General features: G+C 40.6%; 1 protein-coding gene across 1 annotated transcript in view; it reads left to right on the top strand.

Moving 5' to 3' along the window:
- The window catches only part of LOC147705871 (fer-1-like protein 4), a 1,142,165-nt gene that overhangs the window by 977,843 nt on the left and 143,755 nt on the right, over positions 1-20,567 (top strand). The window contains exon 37 of the mRNA XM_086932323.1: positions 8,325-8,495. Coding sequence (XP_086788449.1) covers positions 8,325-8,495 — 171 coding nt within the window. The remainder of the gene's footprint in view (positions 1-8,324; positions 8,496-20,567) is intronic.

Genomic DNA, 20,567 nt, shown 5'->3' with positions numbered 1-20,567 from the left:
TTCCACTATCACCAGCTGTTGTAATTACAAAAACGGTACTGGTATCCACACTCCCCGTATCCCTGCTGACAGAAGCTGCCTCTACTATTACAATTGCCTCCCAGGAAGATGTTAATACCACTGGAGCCATGGAAGCCAATAATAAACAGGGAGGGGAAAAACGCAAAAGAGGCACCGCCAAGCCAAGTGCCAATAAAAAGAAACAACCATTAACTAACAAGAGTCAGCCCACGCCACAGAGCCTGTGGAATAAACAAAAATCTTCCGGGGCACAAACTATCCATGTTGTTGATAAAGACTCAGTGGACGCGGATGACATTCCCACCGCAACCACTAGTAACTCAAGTGGGAACTCTAATACGATATGGACACAAACAACACTAATGGGAGATAATTATAATCTCTCAAAACAAAATGGAAACCTTATAGAAACTATAGTTGACACAATTTTTAATCGACTAGAGAAGCAAATGATCAAACAGTTTAATAACGTTTTTAAAAGACTTGATAGATTAGATAACCTGGTTAAAAATGAAGAAGTAAAAAGAAAGGGGACTGCTATCCTGGATCAAATTAGAGCTGATCGTCTGCTAAAAGAGCTTGAGTCTGTAAGCAACACTCTGTCACTGAAGAAGCAGGAAGCTTCCACTTTACTGGGTGGGGGCTCAAGCAACCCTGGATCACTACCACCGCCTATTGTACCACCTACAATTCAACCCCGACTTGTCAATGGCGGGAAGAACTTGGCGAAATCCAACTTACCTTCCAAATCTACACCAACGCCTGCACCTCGAAAAGCTGCCCCCCCCGTTATTACTAACACAAATACCATCAACCACAATAACGGTTCCACCCAATCGACAACAGCAGCAAGGCCAACCGTTGATAATAACAAAGGTACTGGGCAATCTGGGAAAGGTAGGCCTTTTAAACATCAAGGGCCTGCCCTACATCTGCCACCGGACGCTTGCCCTTTTGTCCTGGTCCTTGCAGGAGTACCACCGCTGAGGGAGGAACAGGGGGAATCGTGGGTACAACTGCGCAACAAATGTATAGACTGGCTAACCAAGCACAAAGGTGTCGGATATGATATTTCGAGAGAGATTCTATCGGCTCGCAGGGTGTCTGTGGTTGGGCCTTTATTCAAAGATAAGGAAGGCGACTGTATAGTTCTCAATTTTAAAAATCCTGGTACTGTAAGATATCTACTCAATAGAAATAGTAACTGCTCTGCTATTTCCACTGTTGCAACCATGTTACCTCTGAGTTATTTTTACAGACAACCTCCAATGCAATTTCGGTCACCTTTAATGCAATCTCAACCACCTCCAATGCATTTTCAGCCATCCCCTATGCAATTTCAGCCAGCTCCATTCCCATTTAAGATGTTTAACAGATTTGCACCTCTGTCGGATTTGGATATGCTAGACTGACCGTCAGTGACCAACCCAGTTGAACTACCTTTGGTACCCATTTCTGAACCTCAGGAAGTGCTACAACTCCAGCCACGGACTGTAGCTAGTCAAAAATCCCCAAACCACAGAATGTATGTCCAGGATTCCGAACTATCTCTTGTAAGCTGGAACATAGCGGGTCTTAATTCTAAACTGAAAATCAAAGAATGGTCAGATTGGGTCAATGACAACTGTGACATACTGATGCTACAAGAGACTTGGTGCACAACTATGCCTACAATGGAAGGATTCAGTTGCTATAACCTAATGGCATCCCCTTCATCCATGGGTCGCCATAGTGGGGGCCTATCTATCTGGACTAAAATAAAAACCGGGGTACAAACTAAATTGATCCCTACACAGGGTAAATGTTTTATGGCTATGAAGTATACCAACAGGATGAAACTATGTATAATTAATTTTTATAATAATGATTTTGTTAACCACCCTAATAATAATTTTTTGATATTATTTAATTTTATCGATGAAATTATGGAGGGGAGAAGCATGGGTCCTTTGATGGCATTTGCATTGGAGGGGATTTTAATGCCCATATGTACCGCAATAGCCCATTGTGTAGAAATGGAGTGGAGTTGAAAGACCATCTAGCCTCCCATGACCTACTGAATGCAATGGAAATTGCAGGAACAAGTGCAAACAATATACTAACACCTACATATATTGGCCAGGGCTGTGCTTCCACAATAGATTATATATTTATCTCTCCGACAATAAGTGATATAATTTTAAAAGCAGAAGTCATCTGTTCCGCATATAGTGATCACTATCCACTTAGAATATACTTAAAAAATCTGCAGTTCACGAAGGATGCATCGAGAGCAGAGTTTGGGGCACAAAATCTGGCATTATCCACTGATAGATTAAGATTAATATGGAAAGGGGTGGACAATAAAGATATTTTAGCTAGAGTTATCAATAAACACCCAACGATAGTAGAGATTTGTCTGTCGCACAATAGTCCAGGCAATGATGTGGTTGTTGCCTTTAGTAATCTTTGCGGGGCTATTAAAAGAGAATCTTCTAAACCAGCCAGGCCCAATAAAGACCATGGCCCCCGCTGGTTTGACTCCTCCTGCTCTAAGGCTAATAGGGACCTGAGGGCGGCCCTAAAAACCAACCCTAGGGACGCCCTACTTGTGAGAGACCTAAGATCAAAATACAAAGCCACGTTACACATTCGATCTGAGGCCCTGGTGATTGATCACTGGGAATCTCTCACACGTACTGCTTCATTAAAAGACACGACAGGTTTTTGGAGAGAGGTTAAGTCCCTCAGATCCTTTGGTTCAAACATTAAACCAATTAATTGTAATATAACTGGTGAGGCGTGGGTGGAGCATTTCTCTAAAATTTATGCTATATCTGGCATTTCTCTAGATACTGTCCCCCTACCTAATACTGCCGGATCACTGAACATTTTATTATCCGAGGTCGAGGATGCTATAGTTGAGAGCGCTAGTAATAAAGCTCCCGGCCCGGATGGTCTTTCAATTGACCAGATCAAATCTGAAATTAATTTCTGGGCCCCTTTATTATGCAATTTATTTAATAACTTGACTGACAGCTCAATTCCCGAATCTTGGTCTAACAGTGTTATCGTACCGATATTTAAAAAAGGTGATAGGATGGACCCTGCCTGCTATCGTCCGATCTCACTGATCGATAACACGCTAAAGGTCCTTGGAAGGGTAATTTTTAAAAGGATTAGGAATTGGGCTGAGGATAATAATGTTTTACATTGCAGTCAACTAGGATTCAGAAGTCATGTGGGCACCATCGAACAATGTCTCAATTTGAATTTGATCATGGCCAAGTATATTACTGTTAAAAAGTCCCCGCTTTATCTGGGATTCATGGATTTGAGTTCTGCATTTGATTTTGTTAACCGTTCTAGTTTGTGGTCACTTTTGCTTAATTATGGTTTGGATGATTCACTGGTATACTTTCTTTCTTATTTACATAGGGATTTAAAGGCCAGAGTACGTATTAATAATGAGGGCGAATTATCCAATGACATTTTTATTAGCAGAGGAGTTAGACAGGGCTGCGTACTCGCCCCACTGCTTTTTATTCTATATATTAACGGGTTGAGCAGCACCTTGAGCAAGATCACTAAGGATGTACCAATTATAAATGGTTCCCCCATTACTGCCCTACTTTATGCGGATGACGCAGTATTAATGGGGCGTACTCCTAATGCTTTACGTATTTTAATCACTGGGTTTGTTGCTTTCATGTCTGATTTGGGTTTAAATACTAATTTAAAAAAATCATTTATTATGAACTGTGGACCTAAAAAATATAACATTACCTCAATTAAATCAGGTGACAACTCCTTAAAATGCACTAGCACTTTCCCTTATCTAGGGTTGTTATTCTCTAATACAGGCTCATGGCAGCCACATGCTGCCTATGCGAGAAATAAAATTGGCAAGTCAATTAACTCAATTTTATCTCTCCGTCAACCCAAACAGGCTGATGTCACTACCCCCCTGCTCAACATCTATCGTACCCAATGTCAACCAACGGGGACATATGGAGCAGAAGTGTGGGGTTACTGTAATAGCATATCTATTCAACTGGAGGAAAATAGATTTTGTAGGAGGGTGCTGGGGGGAGTTCCTTGTGCCCCCACATTTATCTGTCACAATGAGCTTAGGTTGCCATATATTGAGGATTTTATTAGATCTAGGCCCGCGCTCTTTTGGATAAAAATATGGTTAAACCCAGCGGCATCCCTAACACGCAGTATAATATCTGACTGCTTACTATGCGAAAGATCCCATCAGGTACCTTGGTTAAATGCTGTCGAGAAAAGCCTGTTGAGCGTGGGACAGGGCTCTTTGTTTAGCTCCCCTAATACCATTGTTCATGCTCACAAGAACATTGTCAAACGGGCATTGCTTGACTTGTATAAGGAGGAAAGGATGAGATCTGAATTTGCTAAATCTGCTGTTATTAAATATTTGCCCTATGCCGATTCCGGCAATGACAATCTAAACAAGCTCTGTAGATATCTGTCAATCCCGATAGGAAGATGGAACCGGAGCCTTTTGTTCCGAATCCGGGATGGAAGCATTGTCAATCTATTAAGCTTCCCCCTCGGCTATAATAAAAATTTAGAACAGTTGGACTGTCCCTGCTCTGAAGGTGGGAAACAAAGTTTGTTACATTATTTTTTCTTTTGTGGTCATTACAAACTGTATACCCGCCAATATTTATTGCCGATTCTCCGCAAATAAAACCAAAGGGATTTTACCCTGGCATTGAGATTTCTACAAATGCTGTCAACAGATGAGGTAATATGTATTGTAAGCTGCTTTATAAAAGCCTGTGTGAGATCAAGGGCAAGCATGGAACATGCCTGATGGACTACAGTATTTTGTTACTGAACGCACACTGCACTTTATTATTATGATATATTTTGTACATAGACTCAATTGTATGCTTGCCTGGATATATATGATTATCTCAGGGAGAGGATAAACTGAAACCTATGATTAAATACACCAGTACATTAAGATCCTTTTTTATTATGTATCATGCACTTTATGCTATATATATGCTGCTTTAAACCTTATTGGGAAACGTTTGTTTTTATCTAATATTTTTAAAAATATATGTTTATGTGTTTTTAATGTGTTTCAAACTGTATGTACTTTTATGGATGTACCAATTCCGAATAAAGATCATTTGACTTGACTTGACTTGACATGGACAACCACTGGTATTTCAACACTCTCACATGGGAAATAACAGAGGTAGGGACTTATTAAAACAAAATGTCAGTTACTTAAAAAAAGCAGTTTGTGGATATTGGAAAGTAGAACTCTTACTTGAAAGTGTTCGTTACTGGAAATGTGCAGGTAGTAGATAGCATCTTCAATTACGTTTTGTAGGACTACTGTAGTACTACAAAACTTACTACAAAGTGCAGTTTGTGAATCTTCCTTTGAGGCCAGTATATTTCAGTCTCGCTTTAATTGCCTTTTATGTTTAGGATCCATTTCATCATATTTTTTTTTCAAATGTAAATACTACTGTTACACATTTTATAGGTATGTATTGGGACTTCCAAAGTAATTTACCAAATGGATGAAGTAGCATTTTGTGAATGCATGCGCTGTAGATGTTGAATGTGTGTATGCCCATATGTATAAATGTATGTTTCGAATGGGATGTATAGCGTTTTAAAATGGCTGGCTAGCTAGACTGCTGCTCTTAATGGTGGGAGAATATGTTTCAGGACGGGGTACAACAGGGATGCAGGTGTTTCTTTCTAACTGGGGCCAAGGGCTGGGAGGAACATAATATTTCTTGTGGAAAGAGGATGCCTTTTGTCAATATGGTTTCGATTTAATGTTCTAAAATATTTCTAGAAACAGGCATGATCCAAACCCCATTAATATTGTTTAATAAATAAAGGGAAAGATTGCGCTAACTATTTGGTATTTATGTCATCAGATGTAACTAGAAAAGAACACACTTTCTAAACTTTAAGTGGGTTGTTTGTAAGGACTATTGCTTGAAGGTGACAGTAAAATCATTGTTATTTCAATAACAAAATACATCACATTGATTGCACCTTTACTATTTCTACTTCATCCGTATTGGAGAGATCACTCATCGAGTAGACCTTTAGAGTGGCTTCATCTGCATGTTTCAATGAGTATGGCCTTCTGATAGGACAGCCAGAGCAGTTATGGATGCCGGATTATTTGTGATAGACTGATGATTTTGCTGAGCATCTGCTACTTGTACTTTCTAGTTCATTACAGTGCATGGAGTGCAGCTACTGCCGGTCTTCTAAGAGCCCCCACACCAGAGATCCCCAGGACAGCTAACTTCGGGCCTTGCTGGGTGGTAATTTAAAACTCCCTGGATTTCTGGAGGAAGGGATAAATCCGAAAATGAATAAGATGATGGGTTTTCTGAGGCCATGGTGCTGGGGAAAGAAGGATCACCGGTGGGTTCTCTTCCAGTTAATATGGTATTGTGAATGGGATTCCGCCAGGAGAATCATTCCTGATTTAGAAAGATATGCATTTGCTGTACCTTGCACTTTGCACTCCTCTGTGATTGTACATCAAAATATTGTTGAATAAAAATCTCAAATGACGTCATATTGTGTCCTAAATATTGTTTAAAAAACATCACCCCATTGGATGTAGATTTTTAACGCGAATGGGGCGATATTTCGGTAAACAGATTTAGGACACAGTATGTTTGTCAGAAGATATTTTGTCCACAATATTCTGGAATCATATACTTGATGGAGTAGCTCAAATGCAGATCTCATACAGGTGGCATTCGTTTGAAGACATCCCACTTCAACTGCTCATTTGGCTAGCTGAGCTTCACTGCATTGCAAGAGTGCCCCATTTGTGAATACATCAGATATGCTGCATGGAATAGAATCTTTGCAAATATTTGGTTTGCGATCGTAAGTAGCGTCTTTTTCGCTAACTGACTCTTACTTATGCAAGGTATAAATCGTGCAAATGAACATATCTCACTTCTAAACCTGATAAACGCATGTTTTCCTGAATCTAGATCTGTCTGCTCCAATCAATGTTCTCATGAAAAGGGCTGAGGCTTTTACATCTCATCTTTTGGTAGACATTTTCATTTTGCGACAATAGTTTTGCTTCTGAGCTTAGCTTCTCACAATGCTTACAATTGATTTTTCTACGGAATATGTCGTATTTTCTAGCATGCACTGAGGCACTATGTCTGAATTAGTAAAGTGCTGCAGTACATGCTCAGTAATGTGCTGACAAAGTGTTCAAAATGGATTAACAAAGGTTTGTGAGTCTAGCCAGGTTAAGAATGATTGGCTGTTAATCTGAGTTGCAAAGAATCCTCCTCCATACAAACTTAATTTAAAAAGTAAACCATAAGTGACAGCATTCTGATTTTTCAGAACAAACACATCCATACACAAAATAGTTCCCATCAGTGCCAGGGACTACTGTCAGTGTTTGATTTTTGAGAACAAAAACGTATTGTTTCTTTTAACCAGTTATTATTTTTTTGGACGAGGGCACACGCAGTTTCACCCAAAATATTTTTTTACTCCCATTTTACAACATTCCTGTGACAATTACGTTATCACAGTTCCCATTAGCTCCCTATGGCACGCCAGCCAGAGAATTCAAAAGTTATTGTTTTGTTCTATTTTTTGACGCATACATTGGCTACTCCTCTACAAGACAGAGTAATTAAGGTCCTATTTTTTTGTTTTTTCCTTTTTTCTGATACCCCGCTATACCCTCCGTAACATTGTATGATCTGCTACCAAAATATTGCCAATGTAAACATATTGGGATGTGTCTGTCGATCCATTGCACAGATATGATTATTACTGTATCTTGTACAATGTGTGGAGATTCTTGATTAAATGCCAATAAATGAAAAATAAAAATAAACAATATTTTTTTAATAAAAACTCATCACAAAAAAAGCATTGACGAACTCAAACGGCTGGCAGCCAAAGCCAGACCTACTGGCATTCCAAATGCTTTCATGCTTTGTGAGACAGAAATACATTTGGTATTTATTTTATTTATTTATTTGTGCAATTTGTTAAGCGCGCAAATACCCGTAGGTGTTTTGTATAATATACAACCTTTCCCAGGTGTAAGCCATTCTTAGAGCATAGTACTGAGAGAAACAATGAGGGGTGCAATGCTGAAATTATCTCTGTAGCTGGCAAGCCAGATTTACACATGAATACAATTCTTTGTGAATCGGGTCTTTTGTGTTTACATATATGTATTCAAAAATTGATATGCTTTTTTTGCATGACTCAAAGTTTGTTCTGACTACTATGATCTTTTTTTTGTTTAGGGTTTTTGAAGTTACTGTGTCCTTCCCCTTGGAAACTGAGATCCTGATATCTGTGTTCGATCATGATATGGTTGGGTCCGATGATCTGATTGGAGAGACTAAGATTGACTTGGAGAACCGATTTTACAGCAAGCACAGAGCGATTTGTGGCATCGCTTCTCAGTATGATACGTAAGTCTATCAAATGATCTTCTTAATGGAGCTAGTAGAAGGCACTGCTCTCACTGGGTACATCATCAATAGTTTAAATATGTAAAGCTAGAATTTCAAATGTTTCCAGCAAAAGGTTTGACAGACAACTTAAGCAAATGTGCAGGTAAAATGCATAATCTTTCTCAAACTAATTCTTACAAAACATATCAGCAGTAATATCAGTTAGGTAGTCGCAGCAGACCAGTCAGTAGTAGTGATTGTACCAATAGAATTAATGCTATTCGTAGTAGTGCTAGTACTAAAAGTATCACTATTGTGTCATCAGTGACAGTACACTTTGTATTAGTAGTAGTAGTAGCATTAGTAGTAAGATGCTTGGTAGTTCTTGAAACAGTAGCCGTAAAAGAGGCATTAGTAATTGGTGAATAACTAATAGTCATAGTCCTAGTATTATTGGAATTGGATTAGTGGTGCATTATTAGTGCTTAACCTTCTATTATTAGAAGAAACACTATATATGATAGTATTACTAGAACAGTACTTGCAGTTTTACCACTAGCATAATTTCAGTATTAACAATGGTGGTGCCTACTTTTTCTAATAATTCTAATATTTCTACTGATGCTAGTGTGGTTACTTAGAACCACACTAACATTCGTAGACACATTAGAATTATTAGAAGAAGCAGCAGTAGATCTTCATAAAATATCCATTTCGAGTTTTGCAGTTCTTATGTTACCTATCCACAAGTAAGATTCCCTCGAAGGGAATAGGGCAGAGGCATCCTTTGGCTATTGGTTCCTTTATGAGGCTTTGCCTAATTCCTTGCCAATGTGTGCAAGAGCAAATACAAGGTACTTGCTTTTAACAGCAAATCTCTGGAAAATACAGCTAAATTTCTGATGCTTGGAATACATATGTGTCATATGTTTGGAATATGAGTGAATTTAATAGTAAGGGTACAATATATTTTTGAAACTGAAAATGATAACAAAATAAATAACAGTAACAAACAGTAATAGAATGATATTAACGTATTTGTCACAAGTATAAAACGTCAATATTGTAAGAACATTAACATAATACTTATAATACTAATAAATTGTCAAGGCGACGCTTTCCTCAGGATCTGTCGTGAAGTTATAAAGACCCACCTCTCGATACCTCCAATTCCGAATGTAATTACTACACAGAATCTTGGAGTGATCAAGCGGGGGGGAAAAGGGAGTTAGGAAGGGGACAGCAGGGAAGGAGATCTGGAAAGGAAAAGTTAGTAACAACACATTCCGTAAATCTAAATTGGCTTTGGAACCTAGAGCCAAAGCTGAATTATTCTGCAAAAACCTGTTGCTTAATCACAGACACTGAAGATACATTAGACTTCTTGATAATAAATACCAAATCTTTCACAACAACCTTTTCACCATATTGTTATTCTCTTGTGAATAGCGACAAAACATTCTTATCATAATTTTGTTATTCTCTTGTGAATTGCGACAGATTCTCTTTAAGCAAAAACAAAACTCACTCCTTAGTAAATAACCTCTTTACCAAAACTCTGTGAGCAAACCAATACAAAATCACACTGCTATATTTGTCTTCAGATATAGCTAAAACTCCTCTTGACCTTTTCTCCCTAAAGACATTTCAAAGAAAGAGTTGCGCAAAAACAAACAGTTTTAAAAATGAATGCACGCGCTTTCACATACTTTGCACTTTTAAGTTAAACATCTCTTGCCAGCAACAAGATGTAAACGCAGTTTTCAAAGAGCAAAATATATCAATGATTTCACACTTCTGTGCTTTTAATTATTCCTCATAACATAAACTATTAGTTTTATCAAATATGAATCAAGAAAGTATACTCAAAGGACTTTAGCGCCGAGAACTAGGATTGATAAGTCCTACCTGTAGAGTACGACCTACTCTACTACCTTTGAAGGACAAACGTCCCCGAAATGGCTCTTCCAACCGATGACCTTGCACAAGGAGCAAGCTGGATACTGACACGCCCCTTGGAAACGATCCTCAAGGCCTCCGATGGAATCCTTCGTCAAAAACAGCTGGGACTCTGCAAATGGGAGAGGGAGCAAGAAGAGAACACAGCCACTCCCCAGACGATTCCAGAATAGTGAGCACAGGAGACAGGGCGCGGTCGCGTAAGCCAACGTGCTTACGGCGCCCACGTTTGCGACCGGGCTACCAAACCTCACGCATTACGCGTGAGCATGCCAAACCTCACTCATTACGCGTGAGCATGCCAAACCTCACTCATTACGCGTGAGCATGCGAAACTTCACGCATTAGGCGGAAACATAGCAAACAGCAGCCAAAGGACAGGAAAACCTGCACAAACCTACAAACAGGGATACAACCTAACAGCACAAGCAGGTTTAAAGCACATCAGCCACCAACGCCCTCCCAAAGAGGACTGATGCATTTTGCCACAAGGGCAACTCCGAATGCAGAGTGGGGCGGGCCCTAGACCACAAGCCACCCTAGCCCTGACATTACACCCCCCTCCCAAGAGTGGTCTAGGGCCCGGCTTTAGAGGGTGGAGGAGGTGGAAACGGCGCACCAAGCGTGGGGCATGAACATTCGCAGCCGGCTCCCAGGAATCATTTTCAGCACCGTATCCCTTCCAGGAGACAAGATACCACAACCTGGAACCCCGACGTCTAGAATCCAAAATGTCTCGCACCTCATACTCCCAATTACCATGAACCAAAATCGGAGCTGGACGGGGAGCCAGATTCTGAGTAGCAGGTTTAAGGAGGGAAGTATGAAACACTGGATGAATTCTTAGAGACTTAGGCAACAACAACTTGAATGTCACAGGGTTCACCTGTCGAAGAACTGGGTAAGGACCAATGTACTTAGGTTGAAACATGCTTTTGTGCTTGAAGTTCAAGTTCTTGGTAGACAACCAAACTTTATCCCCAGGGGCATACACAGGACCTGAACGATGTTTTTTGTCATATTGCTCTTTGTATTTCTTCTTGCTTTGCAACAAGCGCTCCTGAATTTGACGGTGAATAGCTTGCATGAGTTGTACAGAGTCTCTAACTGCTGGTACACCACCATCATCTTTAGCCATAGTCAATGGTATGGCGTTAGGTTCATAGCCATAGAGTGCCTGGAACGGAGAGGAACCGGTTGATGAATGTGGCGAAGTGTTATACGCAAATTCAGCAATCCAAAGCAAATCCAACCAAGATTTCTTAGAGTCCGTAACATAACACCTCAAGTATTGTTTCAAAGTTTGGTTCAGTCTTTCAGTCTGCCCATCAGTTTGGGGGTGATAACTAGTGGACATGTTGGAGGTGATGTGTAGATCTTTACACCATTGCTGCCAGAATTTGGAAGAGAATTGAGACCCTCGATCCGAAAGCAATACTGAAGGCAGTCCATGTAAGCGCACCACATGTCGCAGAAATATTTGTGCTAACTGTCCCGCAGTGGGTAGCTGTTTACAAGGGATGAAATGAGCATATTTGGTTAAACTGTCCACAACCACTAGAATTACAGTATGGTGTTGAATTGGTGGTAGATCAGTAATGAAGTCCAAAGAAATATGTTTCCATGGTTCAGTTGGTGTCGGTAGAACCTGTAGAAAACCTTTAGGCTTAGTGTGATCGGATTTAAATCTTGCACAGATCTCACAATCATTAGCCATTTTCAGCACATCCTTTTGCAGCGTTGGCCACCAAAAAATCTTTTGTATTTTCTCCACAGTCTTCCGAGGGCCTGGATGCCCGGCCATAGGATGTGAATGTAACCAGTTAAACACAGTTTCTTGTAATTGCAAAGAGGGCAGATAAACTTGTTTTCCATGGAAAGGTATCCCTTCTTTGATGGTTTGGTTAGCATTGGAGTTCAACCATGATTTCCACAGAGAAGAAGGAAAGTTTTCATGAATATTCTCCAAAAATTGGTCTGCCGAAAGTACATTAATTACTTTGCCTGGATCGATTATTGGTTGAGGAGTTCCTTCAAAGCGATGCAAAGAAGAGTCTTTTCTGGACAGGGCATCAGCTTTCTTGTTGTCTTGGCCTGGACGGAAGGTAATTATGAAGTCATATTCGGCAAAGAACATCATCCACCTGAGTTGTCTCGGGGTCAACATTCTGGCTGAGCTCATAAACTGTAAATTTCTATGATCAGTGTACACGGTTACAGTAAATTTCGCTCCCATTATGTAATGTCTCCATTCTTTAAAGGCTTCTAGAATAGCTAATAGTTCTTTTTCAGCTATTACATAATTTTGCTCTGCGGGATTTAATTTTCGAGACATATAAGCAACCGGATGCATTTGTCCAGTGGTGTGATGTCTTTGAGAGAGGATGGCTGCTATAGCTACATCAGAGGCGTCAGCTTCAATGATAAAGGGTTCCTCCACATTGGGATGCATGAGAACTGGAGCTTCAGTAAAGGCCTTTTTTAACTTCTGGAATGCAAGTTCAGCTTCTGTGGACCATTCAAAGTTCACCTTCTTTCTCAACAATCGTGTGATGGGAGCTACTACAGCAGAAAAGTGATCAATGAAGCGGCGGTAAAAGTTTGCAAATCCCAAAAAGCACTGAATGTCTCGAACAGATGTCGGAGTGGGCCAATCAGCAACAGCCTTGATCTTTCTGTCTGTCATTTTCATGCCAGTTGGAGTGAGGAGGACTCCTAAAAATTCAACTTCATGAACATGGAAATCACATTTAGATAATTTGCAGTACAAATTATGAGATTGCAGGGTGCTCAAAACCTTTTTGACGTGACCTTCATGTTCAGATTCAGAATCTGAGTAGATCAAAATATCGTCTATATAGACAATAACAAAGAGATCTAGAAACTCTTTCAAGGCATCATTCAAAAAAAACTGAAAAGCAGCTGGTGCATTGCACAGCCCGAATGGCATCACCAAGTACTCAAACAATCCATATCGGGTTTTGAAAGCAGTCTTCCATTCATCCCCTTGCCTGATACGAACCAAATGGTAGGCTCCTCTGAGGTCCAACTTAGTGTAGATTTTTGCCTTTTTAACTTGGTCCAATAGAACAGGGATGAGAGGCAATGGGTACTTATTTTTGACTGTGATTTTGTTCAACGCCCTATAATCGATGCAAGCCCTCAATTCCCCATTAGCTTTCGGAATGAAAAATAAAGGAGACGCTGCCGGAGACTTGGAGGGGCGGATGAATCCATTTTCAAGATATTGATCGAGATATTGTCTTAGATGTTGATTCTCTTTTTCAGATAAAGCATAAATGCGACAATTTGGTACACTAGATCCAGGTACAAGATCGATTTGACAGTCATAGCTTCGATGAGGAGGAAGGATGGCTGCCTTAGCTTCACTGAAAACTTCTGCGAAGTCCTTGTAAACTTTTGGTAACAATGTTTCTTTTTCCTCAGCTGTGGCCAATTGACTCAGAATTGGTTTTGAGGTATTGAGACAAGACGAATGACAAAAATCAGATAGGAAAACCAGTTCTCTCTTTCGCCAATCTATGGTTGGATTGTGTAAGCAAAGCCAAGGCATTCCTAAAATGAAACCATACTGGGGTGCTTGGATCACATCAAACTGAAGCTCTTCCTTATGTACTTGTTGCTTAGCATCTTCGCAGAACAGAGCAACTTTAGATGTTTGCATGGTTACTGGACCTCCAGCTAGAATTTTTCCATCCACAGCTTGCACTATTTCTGGAGTCTCTTTTTGTTCACAGATGATTCCTAAACGCTGGGCTGTTTCTAAATCTACAAAATTTCCTGTAGCTCCAGAATCGACTAAAACTTCCATTTGGCATGTTTCATGAATTAACCTGATTTGTACAGCTAACCTGAAGTGAGCTTTGTAGTTAGAAACGCATGAGTTCACAGAAGGGAAGGCAATAGTACCCAAGAGATCTCCCTTCAAACATCTTGGGCCAGTTAGTTTTCCGATTTTGGATCTGTTTTTTCCAGAGCAGCTGATTTACTAGAGTTAGGAAATTTTCCCTTTGGTTTCGTTAAACAGTCCTTCACGAAGTGACCTTTTCGGCCACAATAAAGGCATTGTCCATTCTTTCGACGATTATCTTTCTCATCTTTAGACAATGGTTGTCTTAAAGTTCCTATTTCCATTGGCTCTGAACCAGTTTCAGAATTTGCAAATTGAGGCCTAGATTTAGCTTCTGATCTCCAACTTGGTTTATCCGTTCTTTTTTTATCTGATCTCCGTTCAGAGAGTCTATGGTCTAAGCGCAGCGTAAGATTAATCAATTCAGAGCAAATTACAGGTTGGGGATCAATTTGTGCCAGAACATCTTTTAGATCGTCCTTTAAACCTTGATAAAAGAGAGCTGCTCTTTTTTCCTCTGGCCAAGAAGTTTCAGCGATTAATCTGTTGAAATGAGACAGATAAGAAACAAGGTCCCTATTGCCTTGTTTCAATTGAAGTAGTTCTCGATCAGCGGACAGAGTAACAGTTCTGCGATCAAAAACTTTTTCAAATTCCTCCACAAATCGTTTCCAATTGTAAAGCAAAGTGTCATCTTGTCTGACCAAAGGAACTGCCCAGTTTGCGGCATCTCCGGTCAAGTAGGAAATTAAAAACGCAATTTTAGACTGTGGGGTTGGAAACGCAGTAGGTCTACAAGCAAAATGCAACTCGATCTGAGTCAAAAAAATTTGCACCTTGGAGGGGTCCCCAGAAAAACGTTCAGGAGCTGCCAAAGGAATTTGAGGGGGCACAGTAACAGCTATGTTTGTATTTCCCCTACTAACACCAGTTTCTTGAACCTCTTCCGGAAGGGGAGTATTCTGTAATTGAATATTTTCTACTTTAGCTGCTAACAAAGCAGTTACATCCATGGTTTCCTTTAAATCTGCTTGAATACGCATGATTGCAGACATTAAGTCATTGATGGTGGTCATTATGACTTCACGTACAGACCAGGAGGAAAAAATAATTCGTGGGCTCACTATTCTGTCAAGGCGACGCTTTCCTCAGGATCTGTCGTGAAGTTATAAAGACCCACCTCTCGATACCTCCAATTCCGAATGTAATTACTACACAGAATCTTGGAGTGATCAAGCGGGGGGGAAAAGGGAGTTAGGAAGGGGACAGCAGGGAAGGAGATCTGGAAAGGAAAAGTTAGTAACAACACATTCCGTAAATCTAAATTGGCTTTGGAACCTAGAGCCAAAGCTGAATTATTCTGCAAAAACCTGTTGCTTAATCACAGACACTGAAGATACATTAGACTTCTTGATAATAAATACCAAATCTTTCACAACAACCTTTTCACCATATTGTTATTCTCTTGTGAATAGCGACAAAACATTCTTATCATAATTTTGTTATTCTCTTGTGAATTGCGACAGATTCTCTTTAAGCAAAAACAAAACTCACTCCTTAGTAAATAACCTCTTTACCAAAACTCTGTGAGCAAACCAATACAAAATCACACTGCTATATTTGTCTTCAGATATAGCTAAAACTCCTCTTGACCTTTTCTCCCTAAAGACATTTCAAAGAAAGAGTTGCGCAAAAACAAACAGTTTTAAAAATGAATGCACGCGCTTTCACATACTTTGCACTTTTAAGTTAAACATCTCTTGCCAGCAACAAGATGTAAACGCAGTTTTCAAAGAGCAAAATATATCAATGATTTCACACTTCTGTGCTTTTAATTATTCCTCATAACATAAACTATTAGTTTTATCAAATATGAATCAAGAAAGTATACTCAAAGGACTTTAGCGCCGAGAACTAGGATTGATAAGTCCTACCTGTAGAGTACGACCTACTCTACTACCTTTGAAGGACAAACGTCCCCGAAATGGCTCTTCCAACCGATGACCTTGCACAAGGAGCAAGCTGGATACTGACACGCCCCTTGGAAACGATCCTCAAGGCCTCCGATGGAATCCTTCGTCAAAAACAGCTGGGACTCTGCAAATGGGAGAGGGAGCAAGAAGAGAACACAGCCACTCCCCAGACGATTCCAGAATAGTGAGCACAGGAGACAGGGCGCGGTCGCGTAAGCCAACGTGCTTACGGCGCCCACGTTTGCGACCGGGCTACCAAACCTCACGCATTACGCGTGAGCATGCCAAACCTCACTCATTACGCGTGAGCATGCCAAACCTCACTCATTACGCGTGAGCATGCGAAACTTCACGCATTAGGCGGAAACATAGCAAACAGCAGCCAAAGGACAGGAAAACCTGCACAAACCTACAAACAGGGATACAACCTAACAGCACAAGCAGGTTTAAAGCACATCAGCCACCAACGCCCTCCCAAAGAGGACTGATGCATTTTGCCACAAGGGCAACTCCGAATGCAGAGTGGGGCGGGCCCTAGACCACAAGCCACCCTAGCCCTGACATAAATATACATATTACTGTTGTAAACATGCATTATGCAACCCAATAATTGCAGTACCAGTGTACTTTTTTATTTTATTTTTATATTTTGTGTTATATATCCCAGATAAGACAGCAGGTACAAAAATAGAAAGGCTGCAAAATGACAAATATACACACTATAAATAGCAATATGCCCAATATACCACATGCAATAAGTATTAAGGGGTTACTCAGTGACCTTCAGAACCTGGGTTTCTGAAATCAAAGGTAAGGTAGGTTCTATCAGGAGTTAGATAATTACTTACAATAAAAAGAAAAAAGATAAACACACCTAGATTGATGTAATCAATATCAATTGTATTCATAAATTCATTCATTTTTCTGGTATACAATTAGGGTTATATCTTAGTAAGGAAGTGAAAAAAAAATAGTTTTTAAAAAAAGGCAGCACAAACAATAAACTAATCAGTGATAAGGTGATCTAGAAGTGACAAAGTACTTTGGGTGAATAACATATATACAGTGCTGTACAAAATGTTTATACAATGTTTATGTAGTAGACATCAATCTCTATTTCATTGAATCTCCAATCCATACATTGTTCTGCTATTATATGGAGTGTAGAGAATGGGGAAAAATTGTGTAGGAACATTGACGTTTTGACCCAAGGAAGTGCGTGATTCTATTGAAGTCATGTTGGGTCTTATTCAGGACGAGGTAGGACAGCCAGTAGTAGTACCCATCAAAGATCTGATGAGTGCTTCGATTGGTCGATCCACCAGGGGTTGGATTCTAGTCAAAAATGAAAAACTGCGTCATTGTAGAACCATCAGGAGTAGGTGGAGTCAGTTTCTGAATGCAGGAATGTAGATGAGTCACATCCACTGCCGTGCAAATGATTCGCAGTCTCTGGAAAATTATTCTCAGTCTGATGAAGGTCCCCGTAAAATTCAGCAAACACGCTAAGGATTCCTTGAGGGTCCATTGCAAACGTCCGATCTTTTCATTTTATACTAGCGATGTTATTTCGAACTGCCTTCTCTCTTAGATGCAGAGCTAAATGTTTGCCTGAGGTCTCCCCGTACTCATAGTTGTCCCTGGTATATGTTTGATATGCTTCTTCCACTTTCTTATTATAGATATTATTGATTTCTACCTTTATCCTTATGACCTCCATCTGAAGCTGTGTTTGTAGCTCTTCCTGTTTTTGGGCAATTGCAGTTGTATGCTCCTCCTCACACTTCATCAACTGGTCTGTCAGTCATAGCAGTTCCTCTCGCTGCCTCTTCTGCCTGCGTGATCCGACAAAACTAGTGACCTCCCCCCGTAAGCCTGCCTTAAATGTGCTCCATACTATTTCTCTAGAGGCACTAAACATATTCATCTCGAAAAACTGTCGGGTCCATCCCCTAATATGTTCAATGAACCCCTCATTGACCAGTAATTTCCTGTCAAGGGTCCACTTTGATTGACATCTTTGGTTCCCCTGGACCGTAATTTCCAGCATCAAGGGGTTGTGATCCGACAGTATTCTAGATTTCTTCCTTATGCTGGCACCATCAAGAAGAGCAATAGTAGTAAAGAAATAGTCAAGCCTGACGTACTTTCTATGAGGACAAGAAAAGTAGGTATAGCCTAAGTCCCTTGGTATCTTGGAGGCGCTAGTGCCTTATAAACTTGTGGCTTTCTCCCCTGATATTCCTTAGTGAAGGGGCCACTAGTGTCCAAATGAATATTAAAATCCCTGCCCATGATGAGGGGGCCTGGACAGGAGGCTAGCTCTAACTCCAATTCCTCTAGCATCCCAGGGTCATCTAAATTAGGCCCATAGATCATACATATAGTGAGCCCAAGTGATAATGTGACTAGTGCCCATCGCCCCCATTTATCCTCTAGAATTTGCTTTGCTGGGGTCAACCGAATTGAAATATGGATTGTGAAACCTCTAATCGTATTGGTCTGGGAAGAGCAGCCCACCTGTGTGTATCCTGGGATTATGTTGAGCCCTCTCTTCTGCCACGGGATATGGGTTTGTTATTGGCAAATTAGATCCGCCCCCTAGGGATCTAAGTGCCTCACTCACCCTAGCTCCCTTCCCCCTATCATTTAACTCTCCCCAACATTTATCGAGCAAATAGCAACCCTACCCATTGTTAAAACATTTATGGCGTCCAAATTGATTGTCATTCATTTTAGAGTTAATCACAATTGTTCCAATATACTCACATAGATTGCACAAATCCTTTTCTTCTCTGGGTTTTTTTCTCCCCCTGCAACACCCCACCACCACCACCCTCCACCATCCTTTCCCCCGTCCCCCACTTCTCCCCTAGCCCCCACCCAAGCCATCCCGTCCAACCCTGCACCCCCCATACAGAGAAAAAACAGACATATGTCTGTCTGTGGTGGATGGAAGGCAGCACCCCTCCCAACTGGTGACTATTCATATTAGTGTGTCCCTATCCTAGTGTCTCTATACCCCTATAACAATCTAGAGAGAACTATAACTTATGTTATATATTTAGACTAGCAGCCGGTCCCGACGTTGTCCGGGTATGAATTGCTGCCGGCCATAGTATATTGTTTTGATAGCATTTCTTATCTGTGACAGGCCTGTGAAACGCTCCGATTCACTTAAGAGTGCGCCTTCAGTAGGGTGTGAACTCGAGTTTCCCTACTTTATTTTTCCTTGCAATATTATATAGCGCAAACTCGACAACATGGCATGAGCACAATTTACATTACAGAAGAACACATTCATTTGTGGTATTCACGGCGAGACAAAGCAATTTGCCTGGAATCACAGGATGTTGAGCTGATGCCGAGATTCGAACGTAGCTCTCTAGCTCTTAAGTTCGCAATTCTAGAATTTGTGGTGGGAGGTGTGTCTAAAAGTGTATGTCGGTGCTGGCCATCAATGAGAGCGAGCTGTGCATTTTTCAAATGGGTGGTGAAAAAATATGAGTATGTTGCTGGAGATGTGGGCCGCCGTGCCACCAATGTACTTACCGGGGGAGGGTAAACACCAATTATTCTTTCCGCATACCATCACTCCACATACTTTCATTACGAAAGTACCATGACTCCGCAATGCCATTATAACGCATGGCATTACATTTTATATGCTTTTACCACGCATACATTTACAACGAAATTTGTTGTAAATGCATGAATGGTAAAAGCATATTTTTTTTTAATGTTTGGATAAGGTAAGTATGGGTATTGGGGTATATGTTTTGGGGTACTGAGGTATATGTTTTGGGGTGTTTGGGTATTTTAAGGGTTCAGATATAGTTTTGGGGTACAGGGGTAGTTTTAGGGGATAGGTATGGGTTTTGGGGTACAGGGGTATTATTAGGGTTCAGGGCTAGGTTTCGGGGTATAAGGGTATTTTTAGGGTTCAGGGCTAGGTTTGGGTTTTGGGGTACAGGGGTATTTTAAGGGTTCAGGGCTAAGTTTGGAGTACAGGGGTATTTTTAGGGTTCGGGGCTAGGTTTGGGTTTTGGGGTACAGGGTTATTTTTAGGGTTCAGGGCTAGGTTTGGGTTTTGGGGTACCGGGGTATTTTTAGGGTTCAGGGGTAGGTTTGGGTTTTGGGGTACAGGGGTATTTTAAGGGTTCAGGGCTAGGTTTGGGTTTTGGGGTACAGGGGTATTTTAGGGTTCAGGGGTAGGTTTGGGTTTTGGGGTACAGTTGTATTTTTAGGGTTCAGGGCTAGGTTTGGGTTGTGGGGTTTAGGAGTATT

Source organism: Lissotriton vulgaris, chromosome 7 (assembly GCF_964263255.1).
Source record: "Lissotriton vulgaris chromosome 7, aLisVul1.2, whole genome shotgun sequence".
In the NCBI taxonomy this organism is placed as follows: Eukaryota; Metazoa; Chordata; class Amphibia; order Caudata; family Salamandridae; genus Lissotriton; species Lissotriton vulgaris.
Note: the sequence above shows the minus strand (reverse complement) of the source record. Positions and strands in the feature narration are given on the sequence as shown.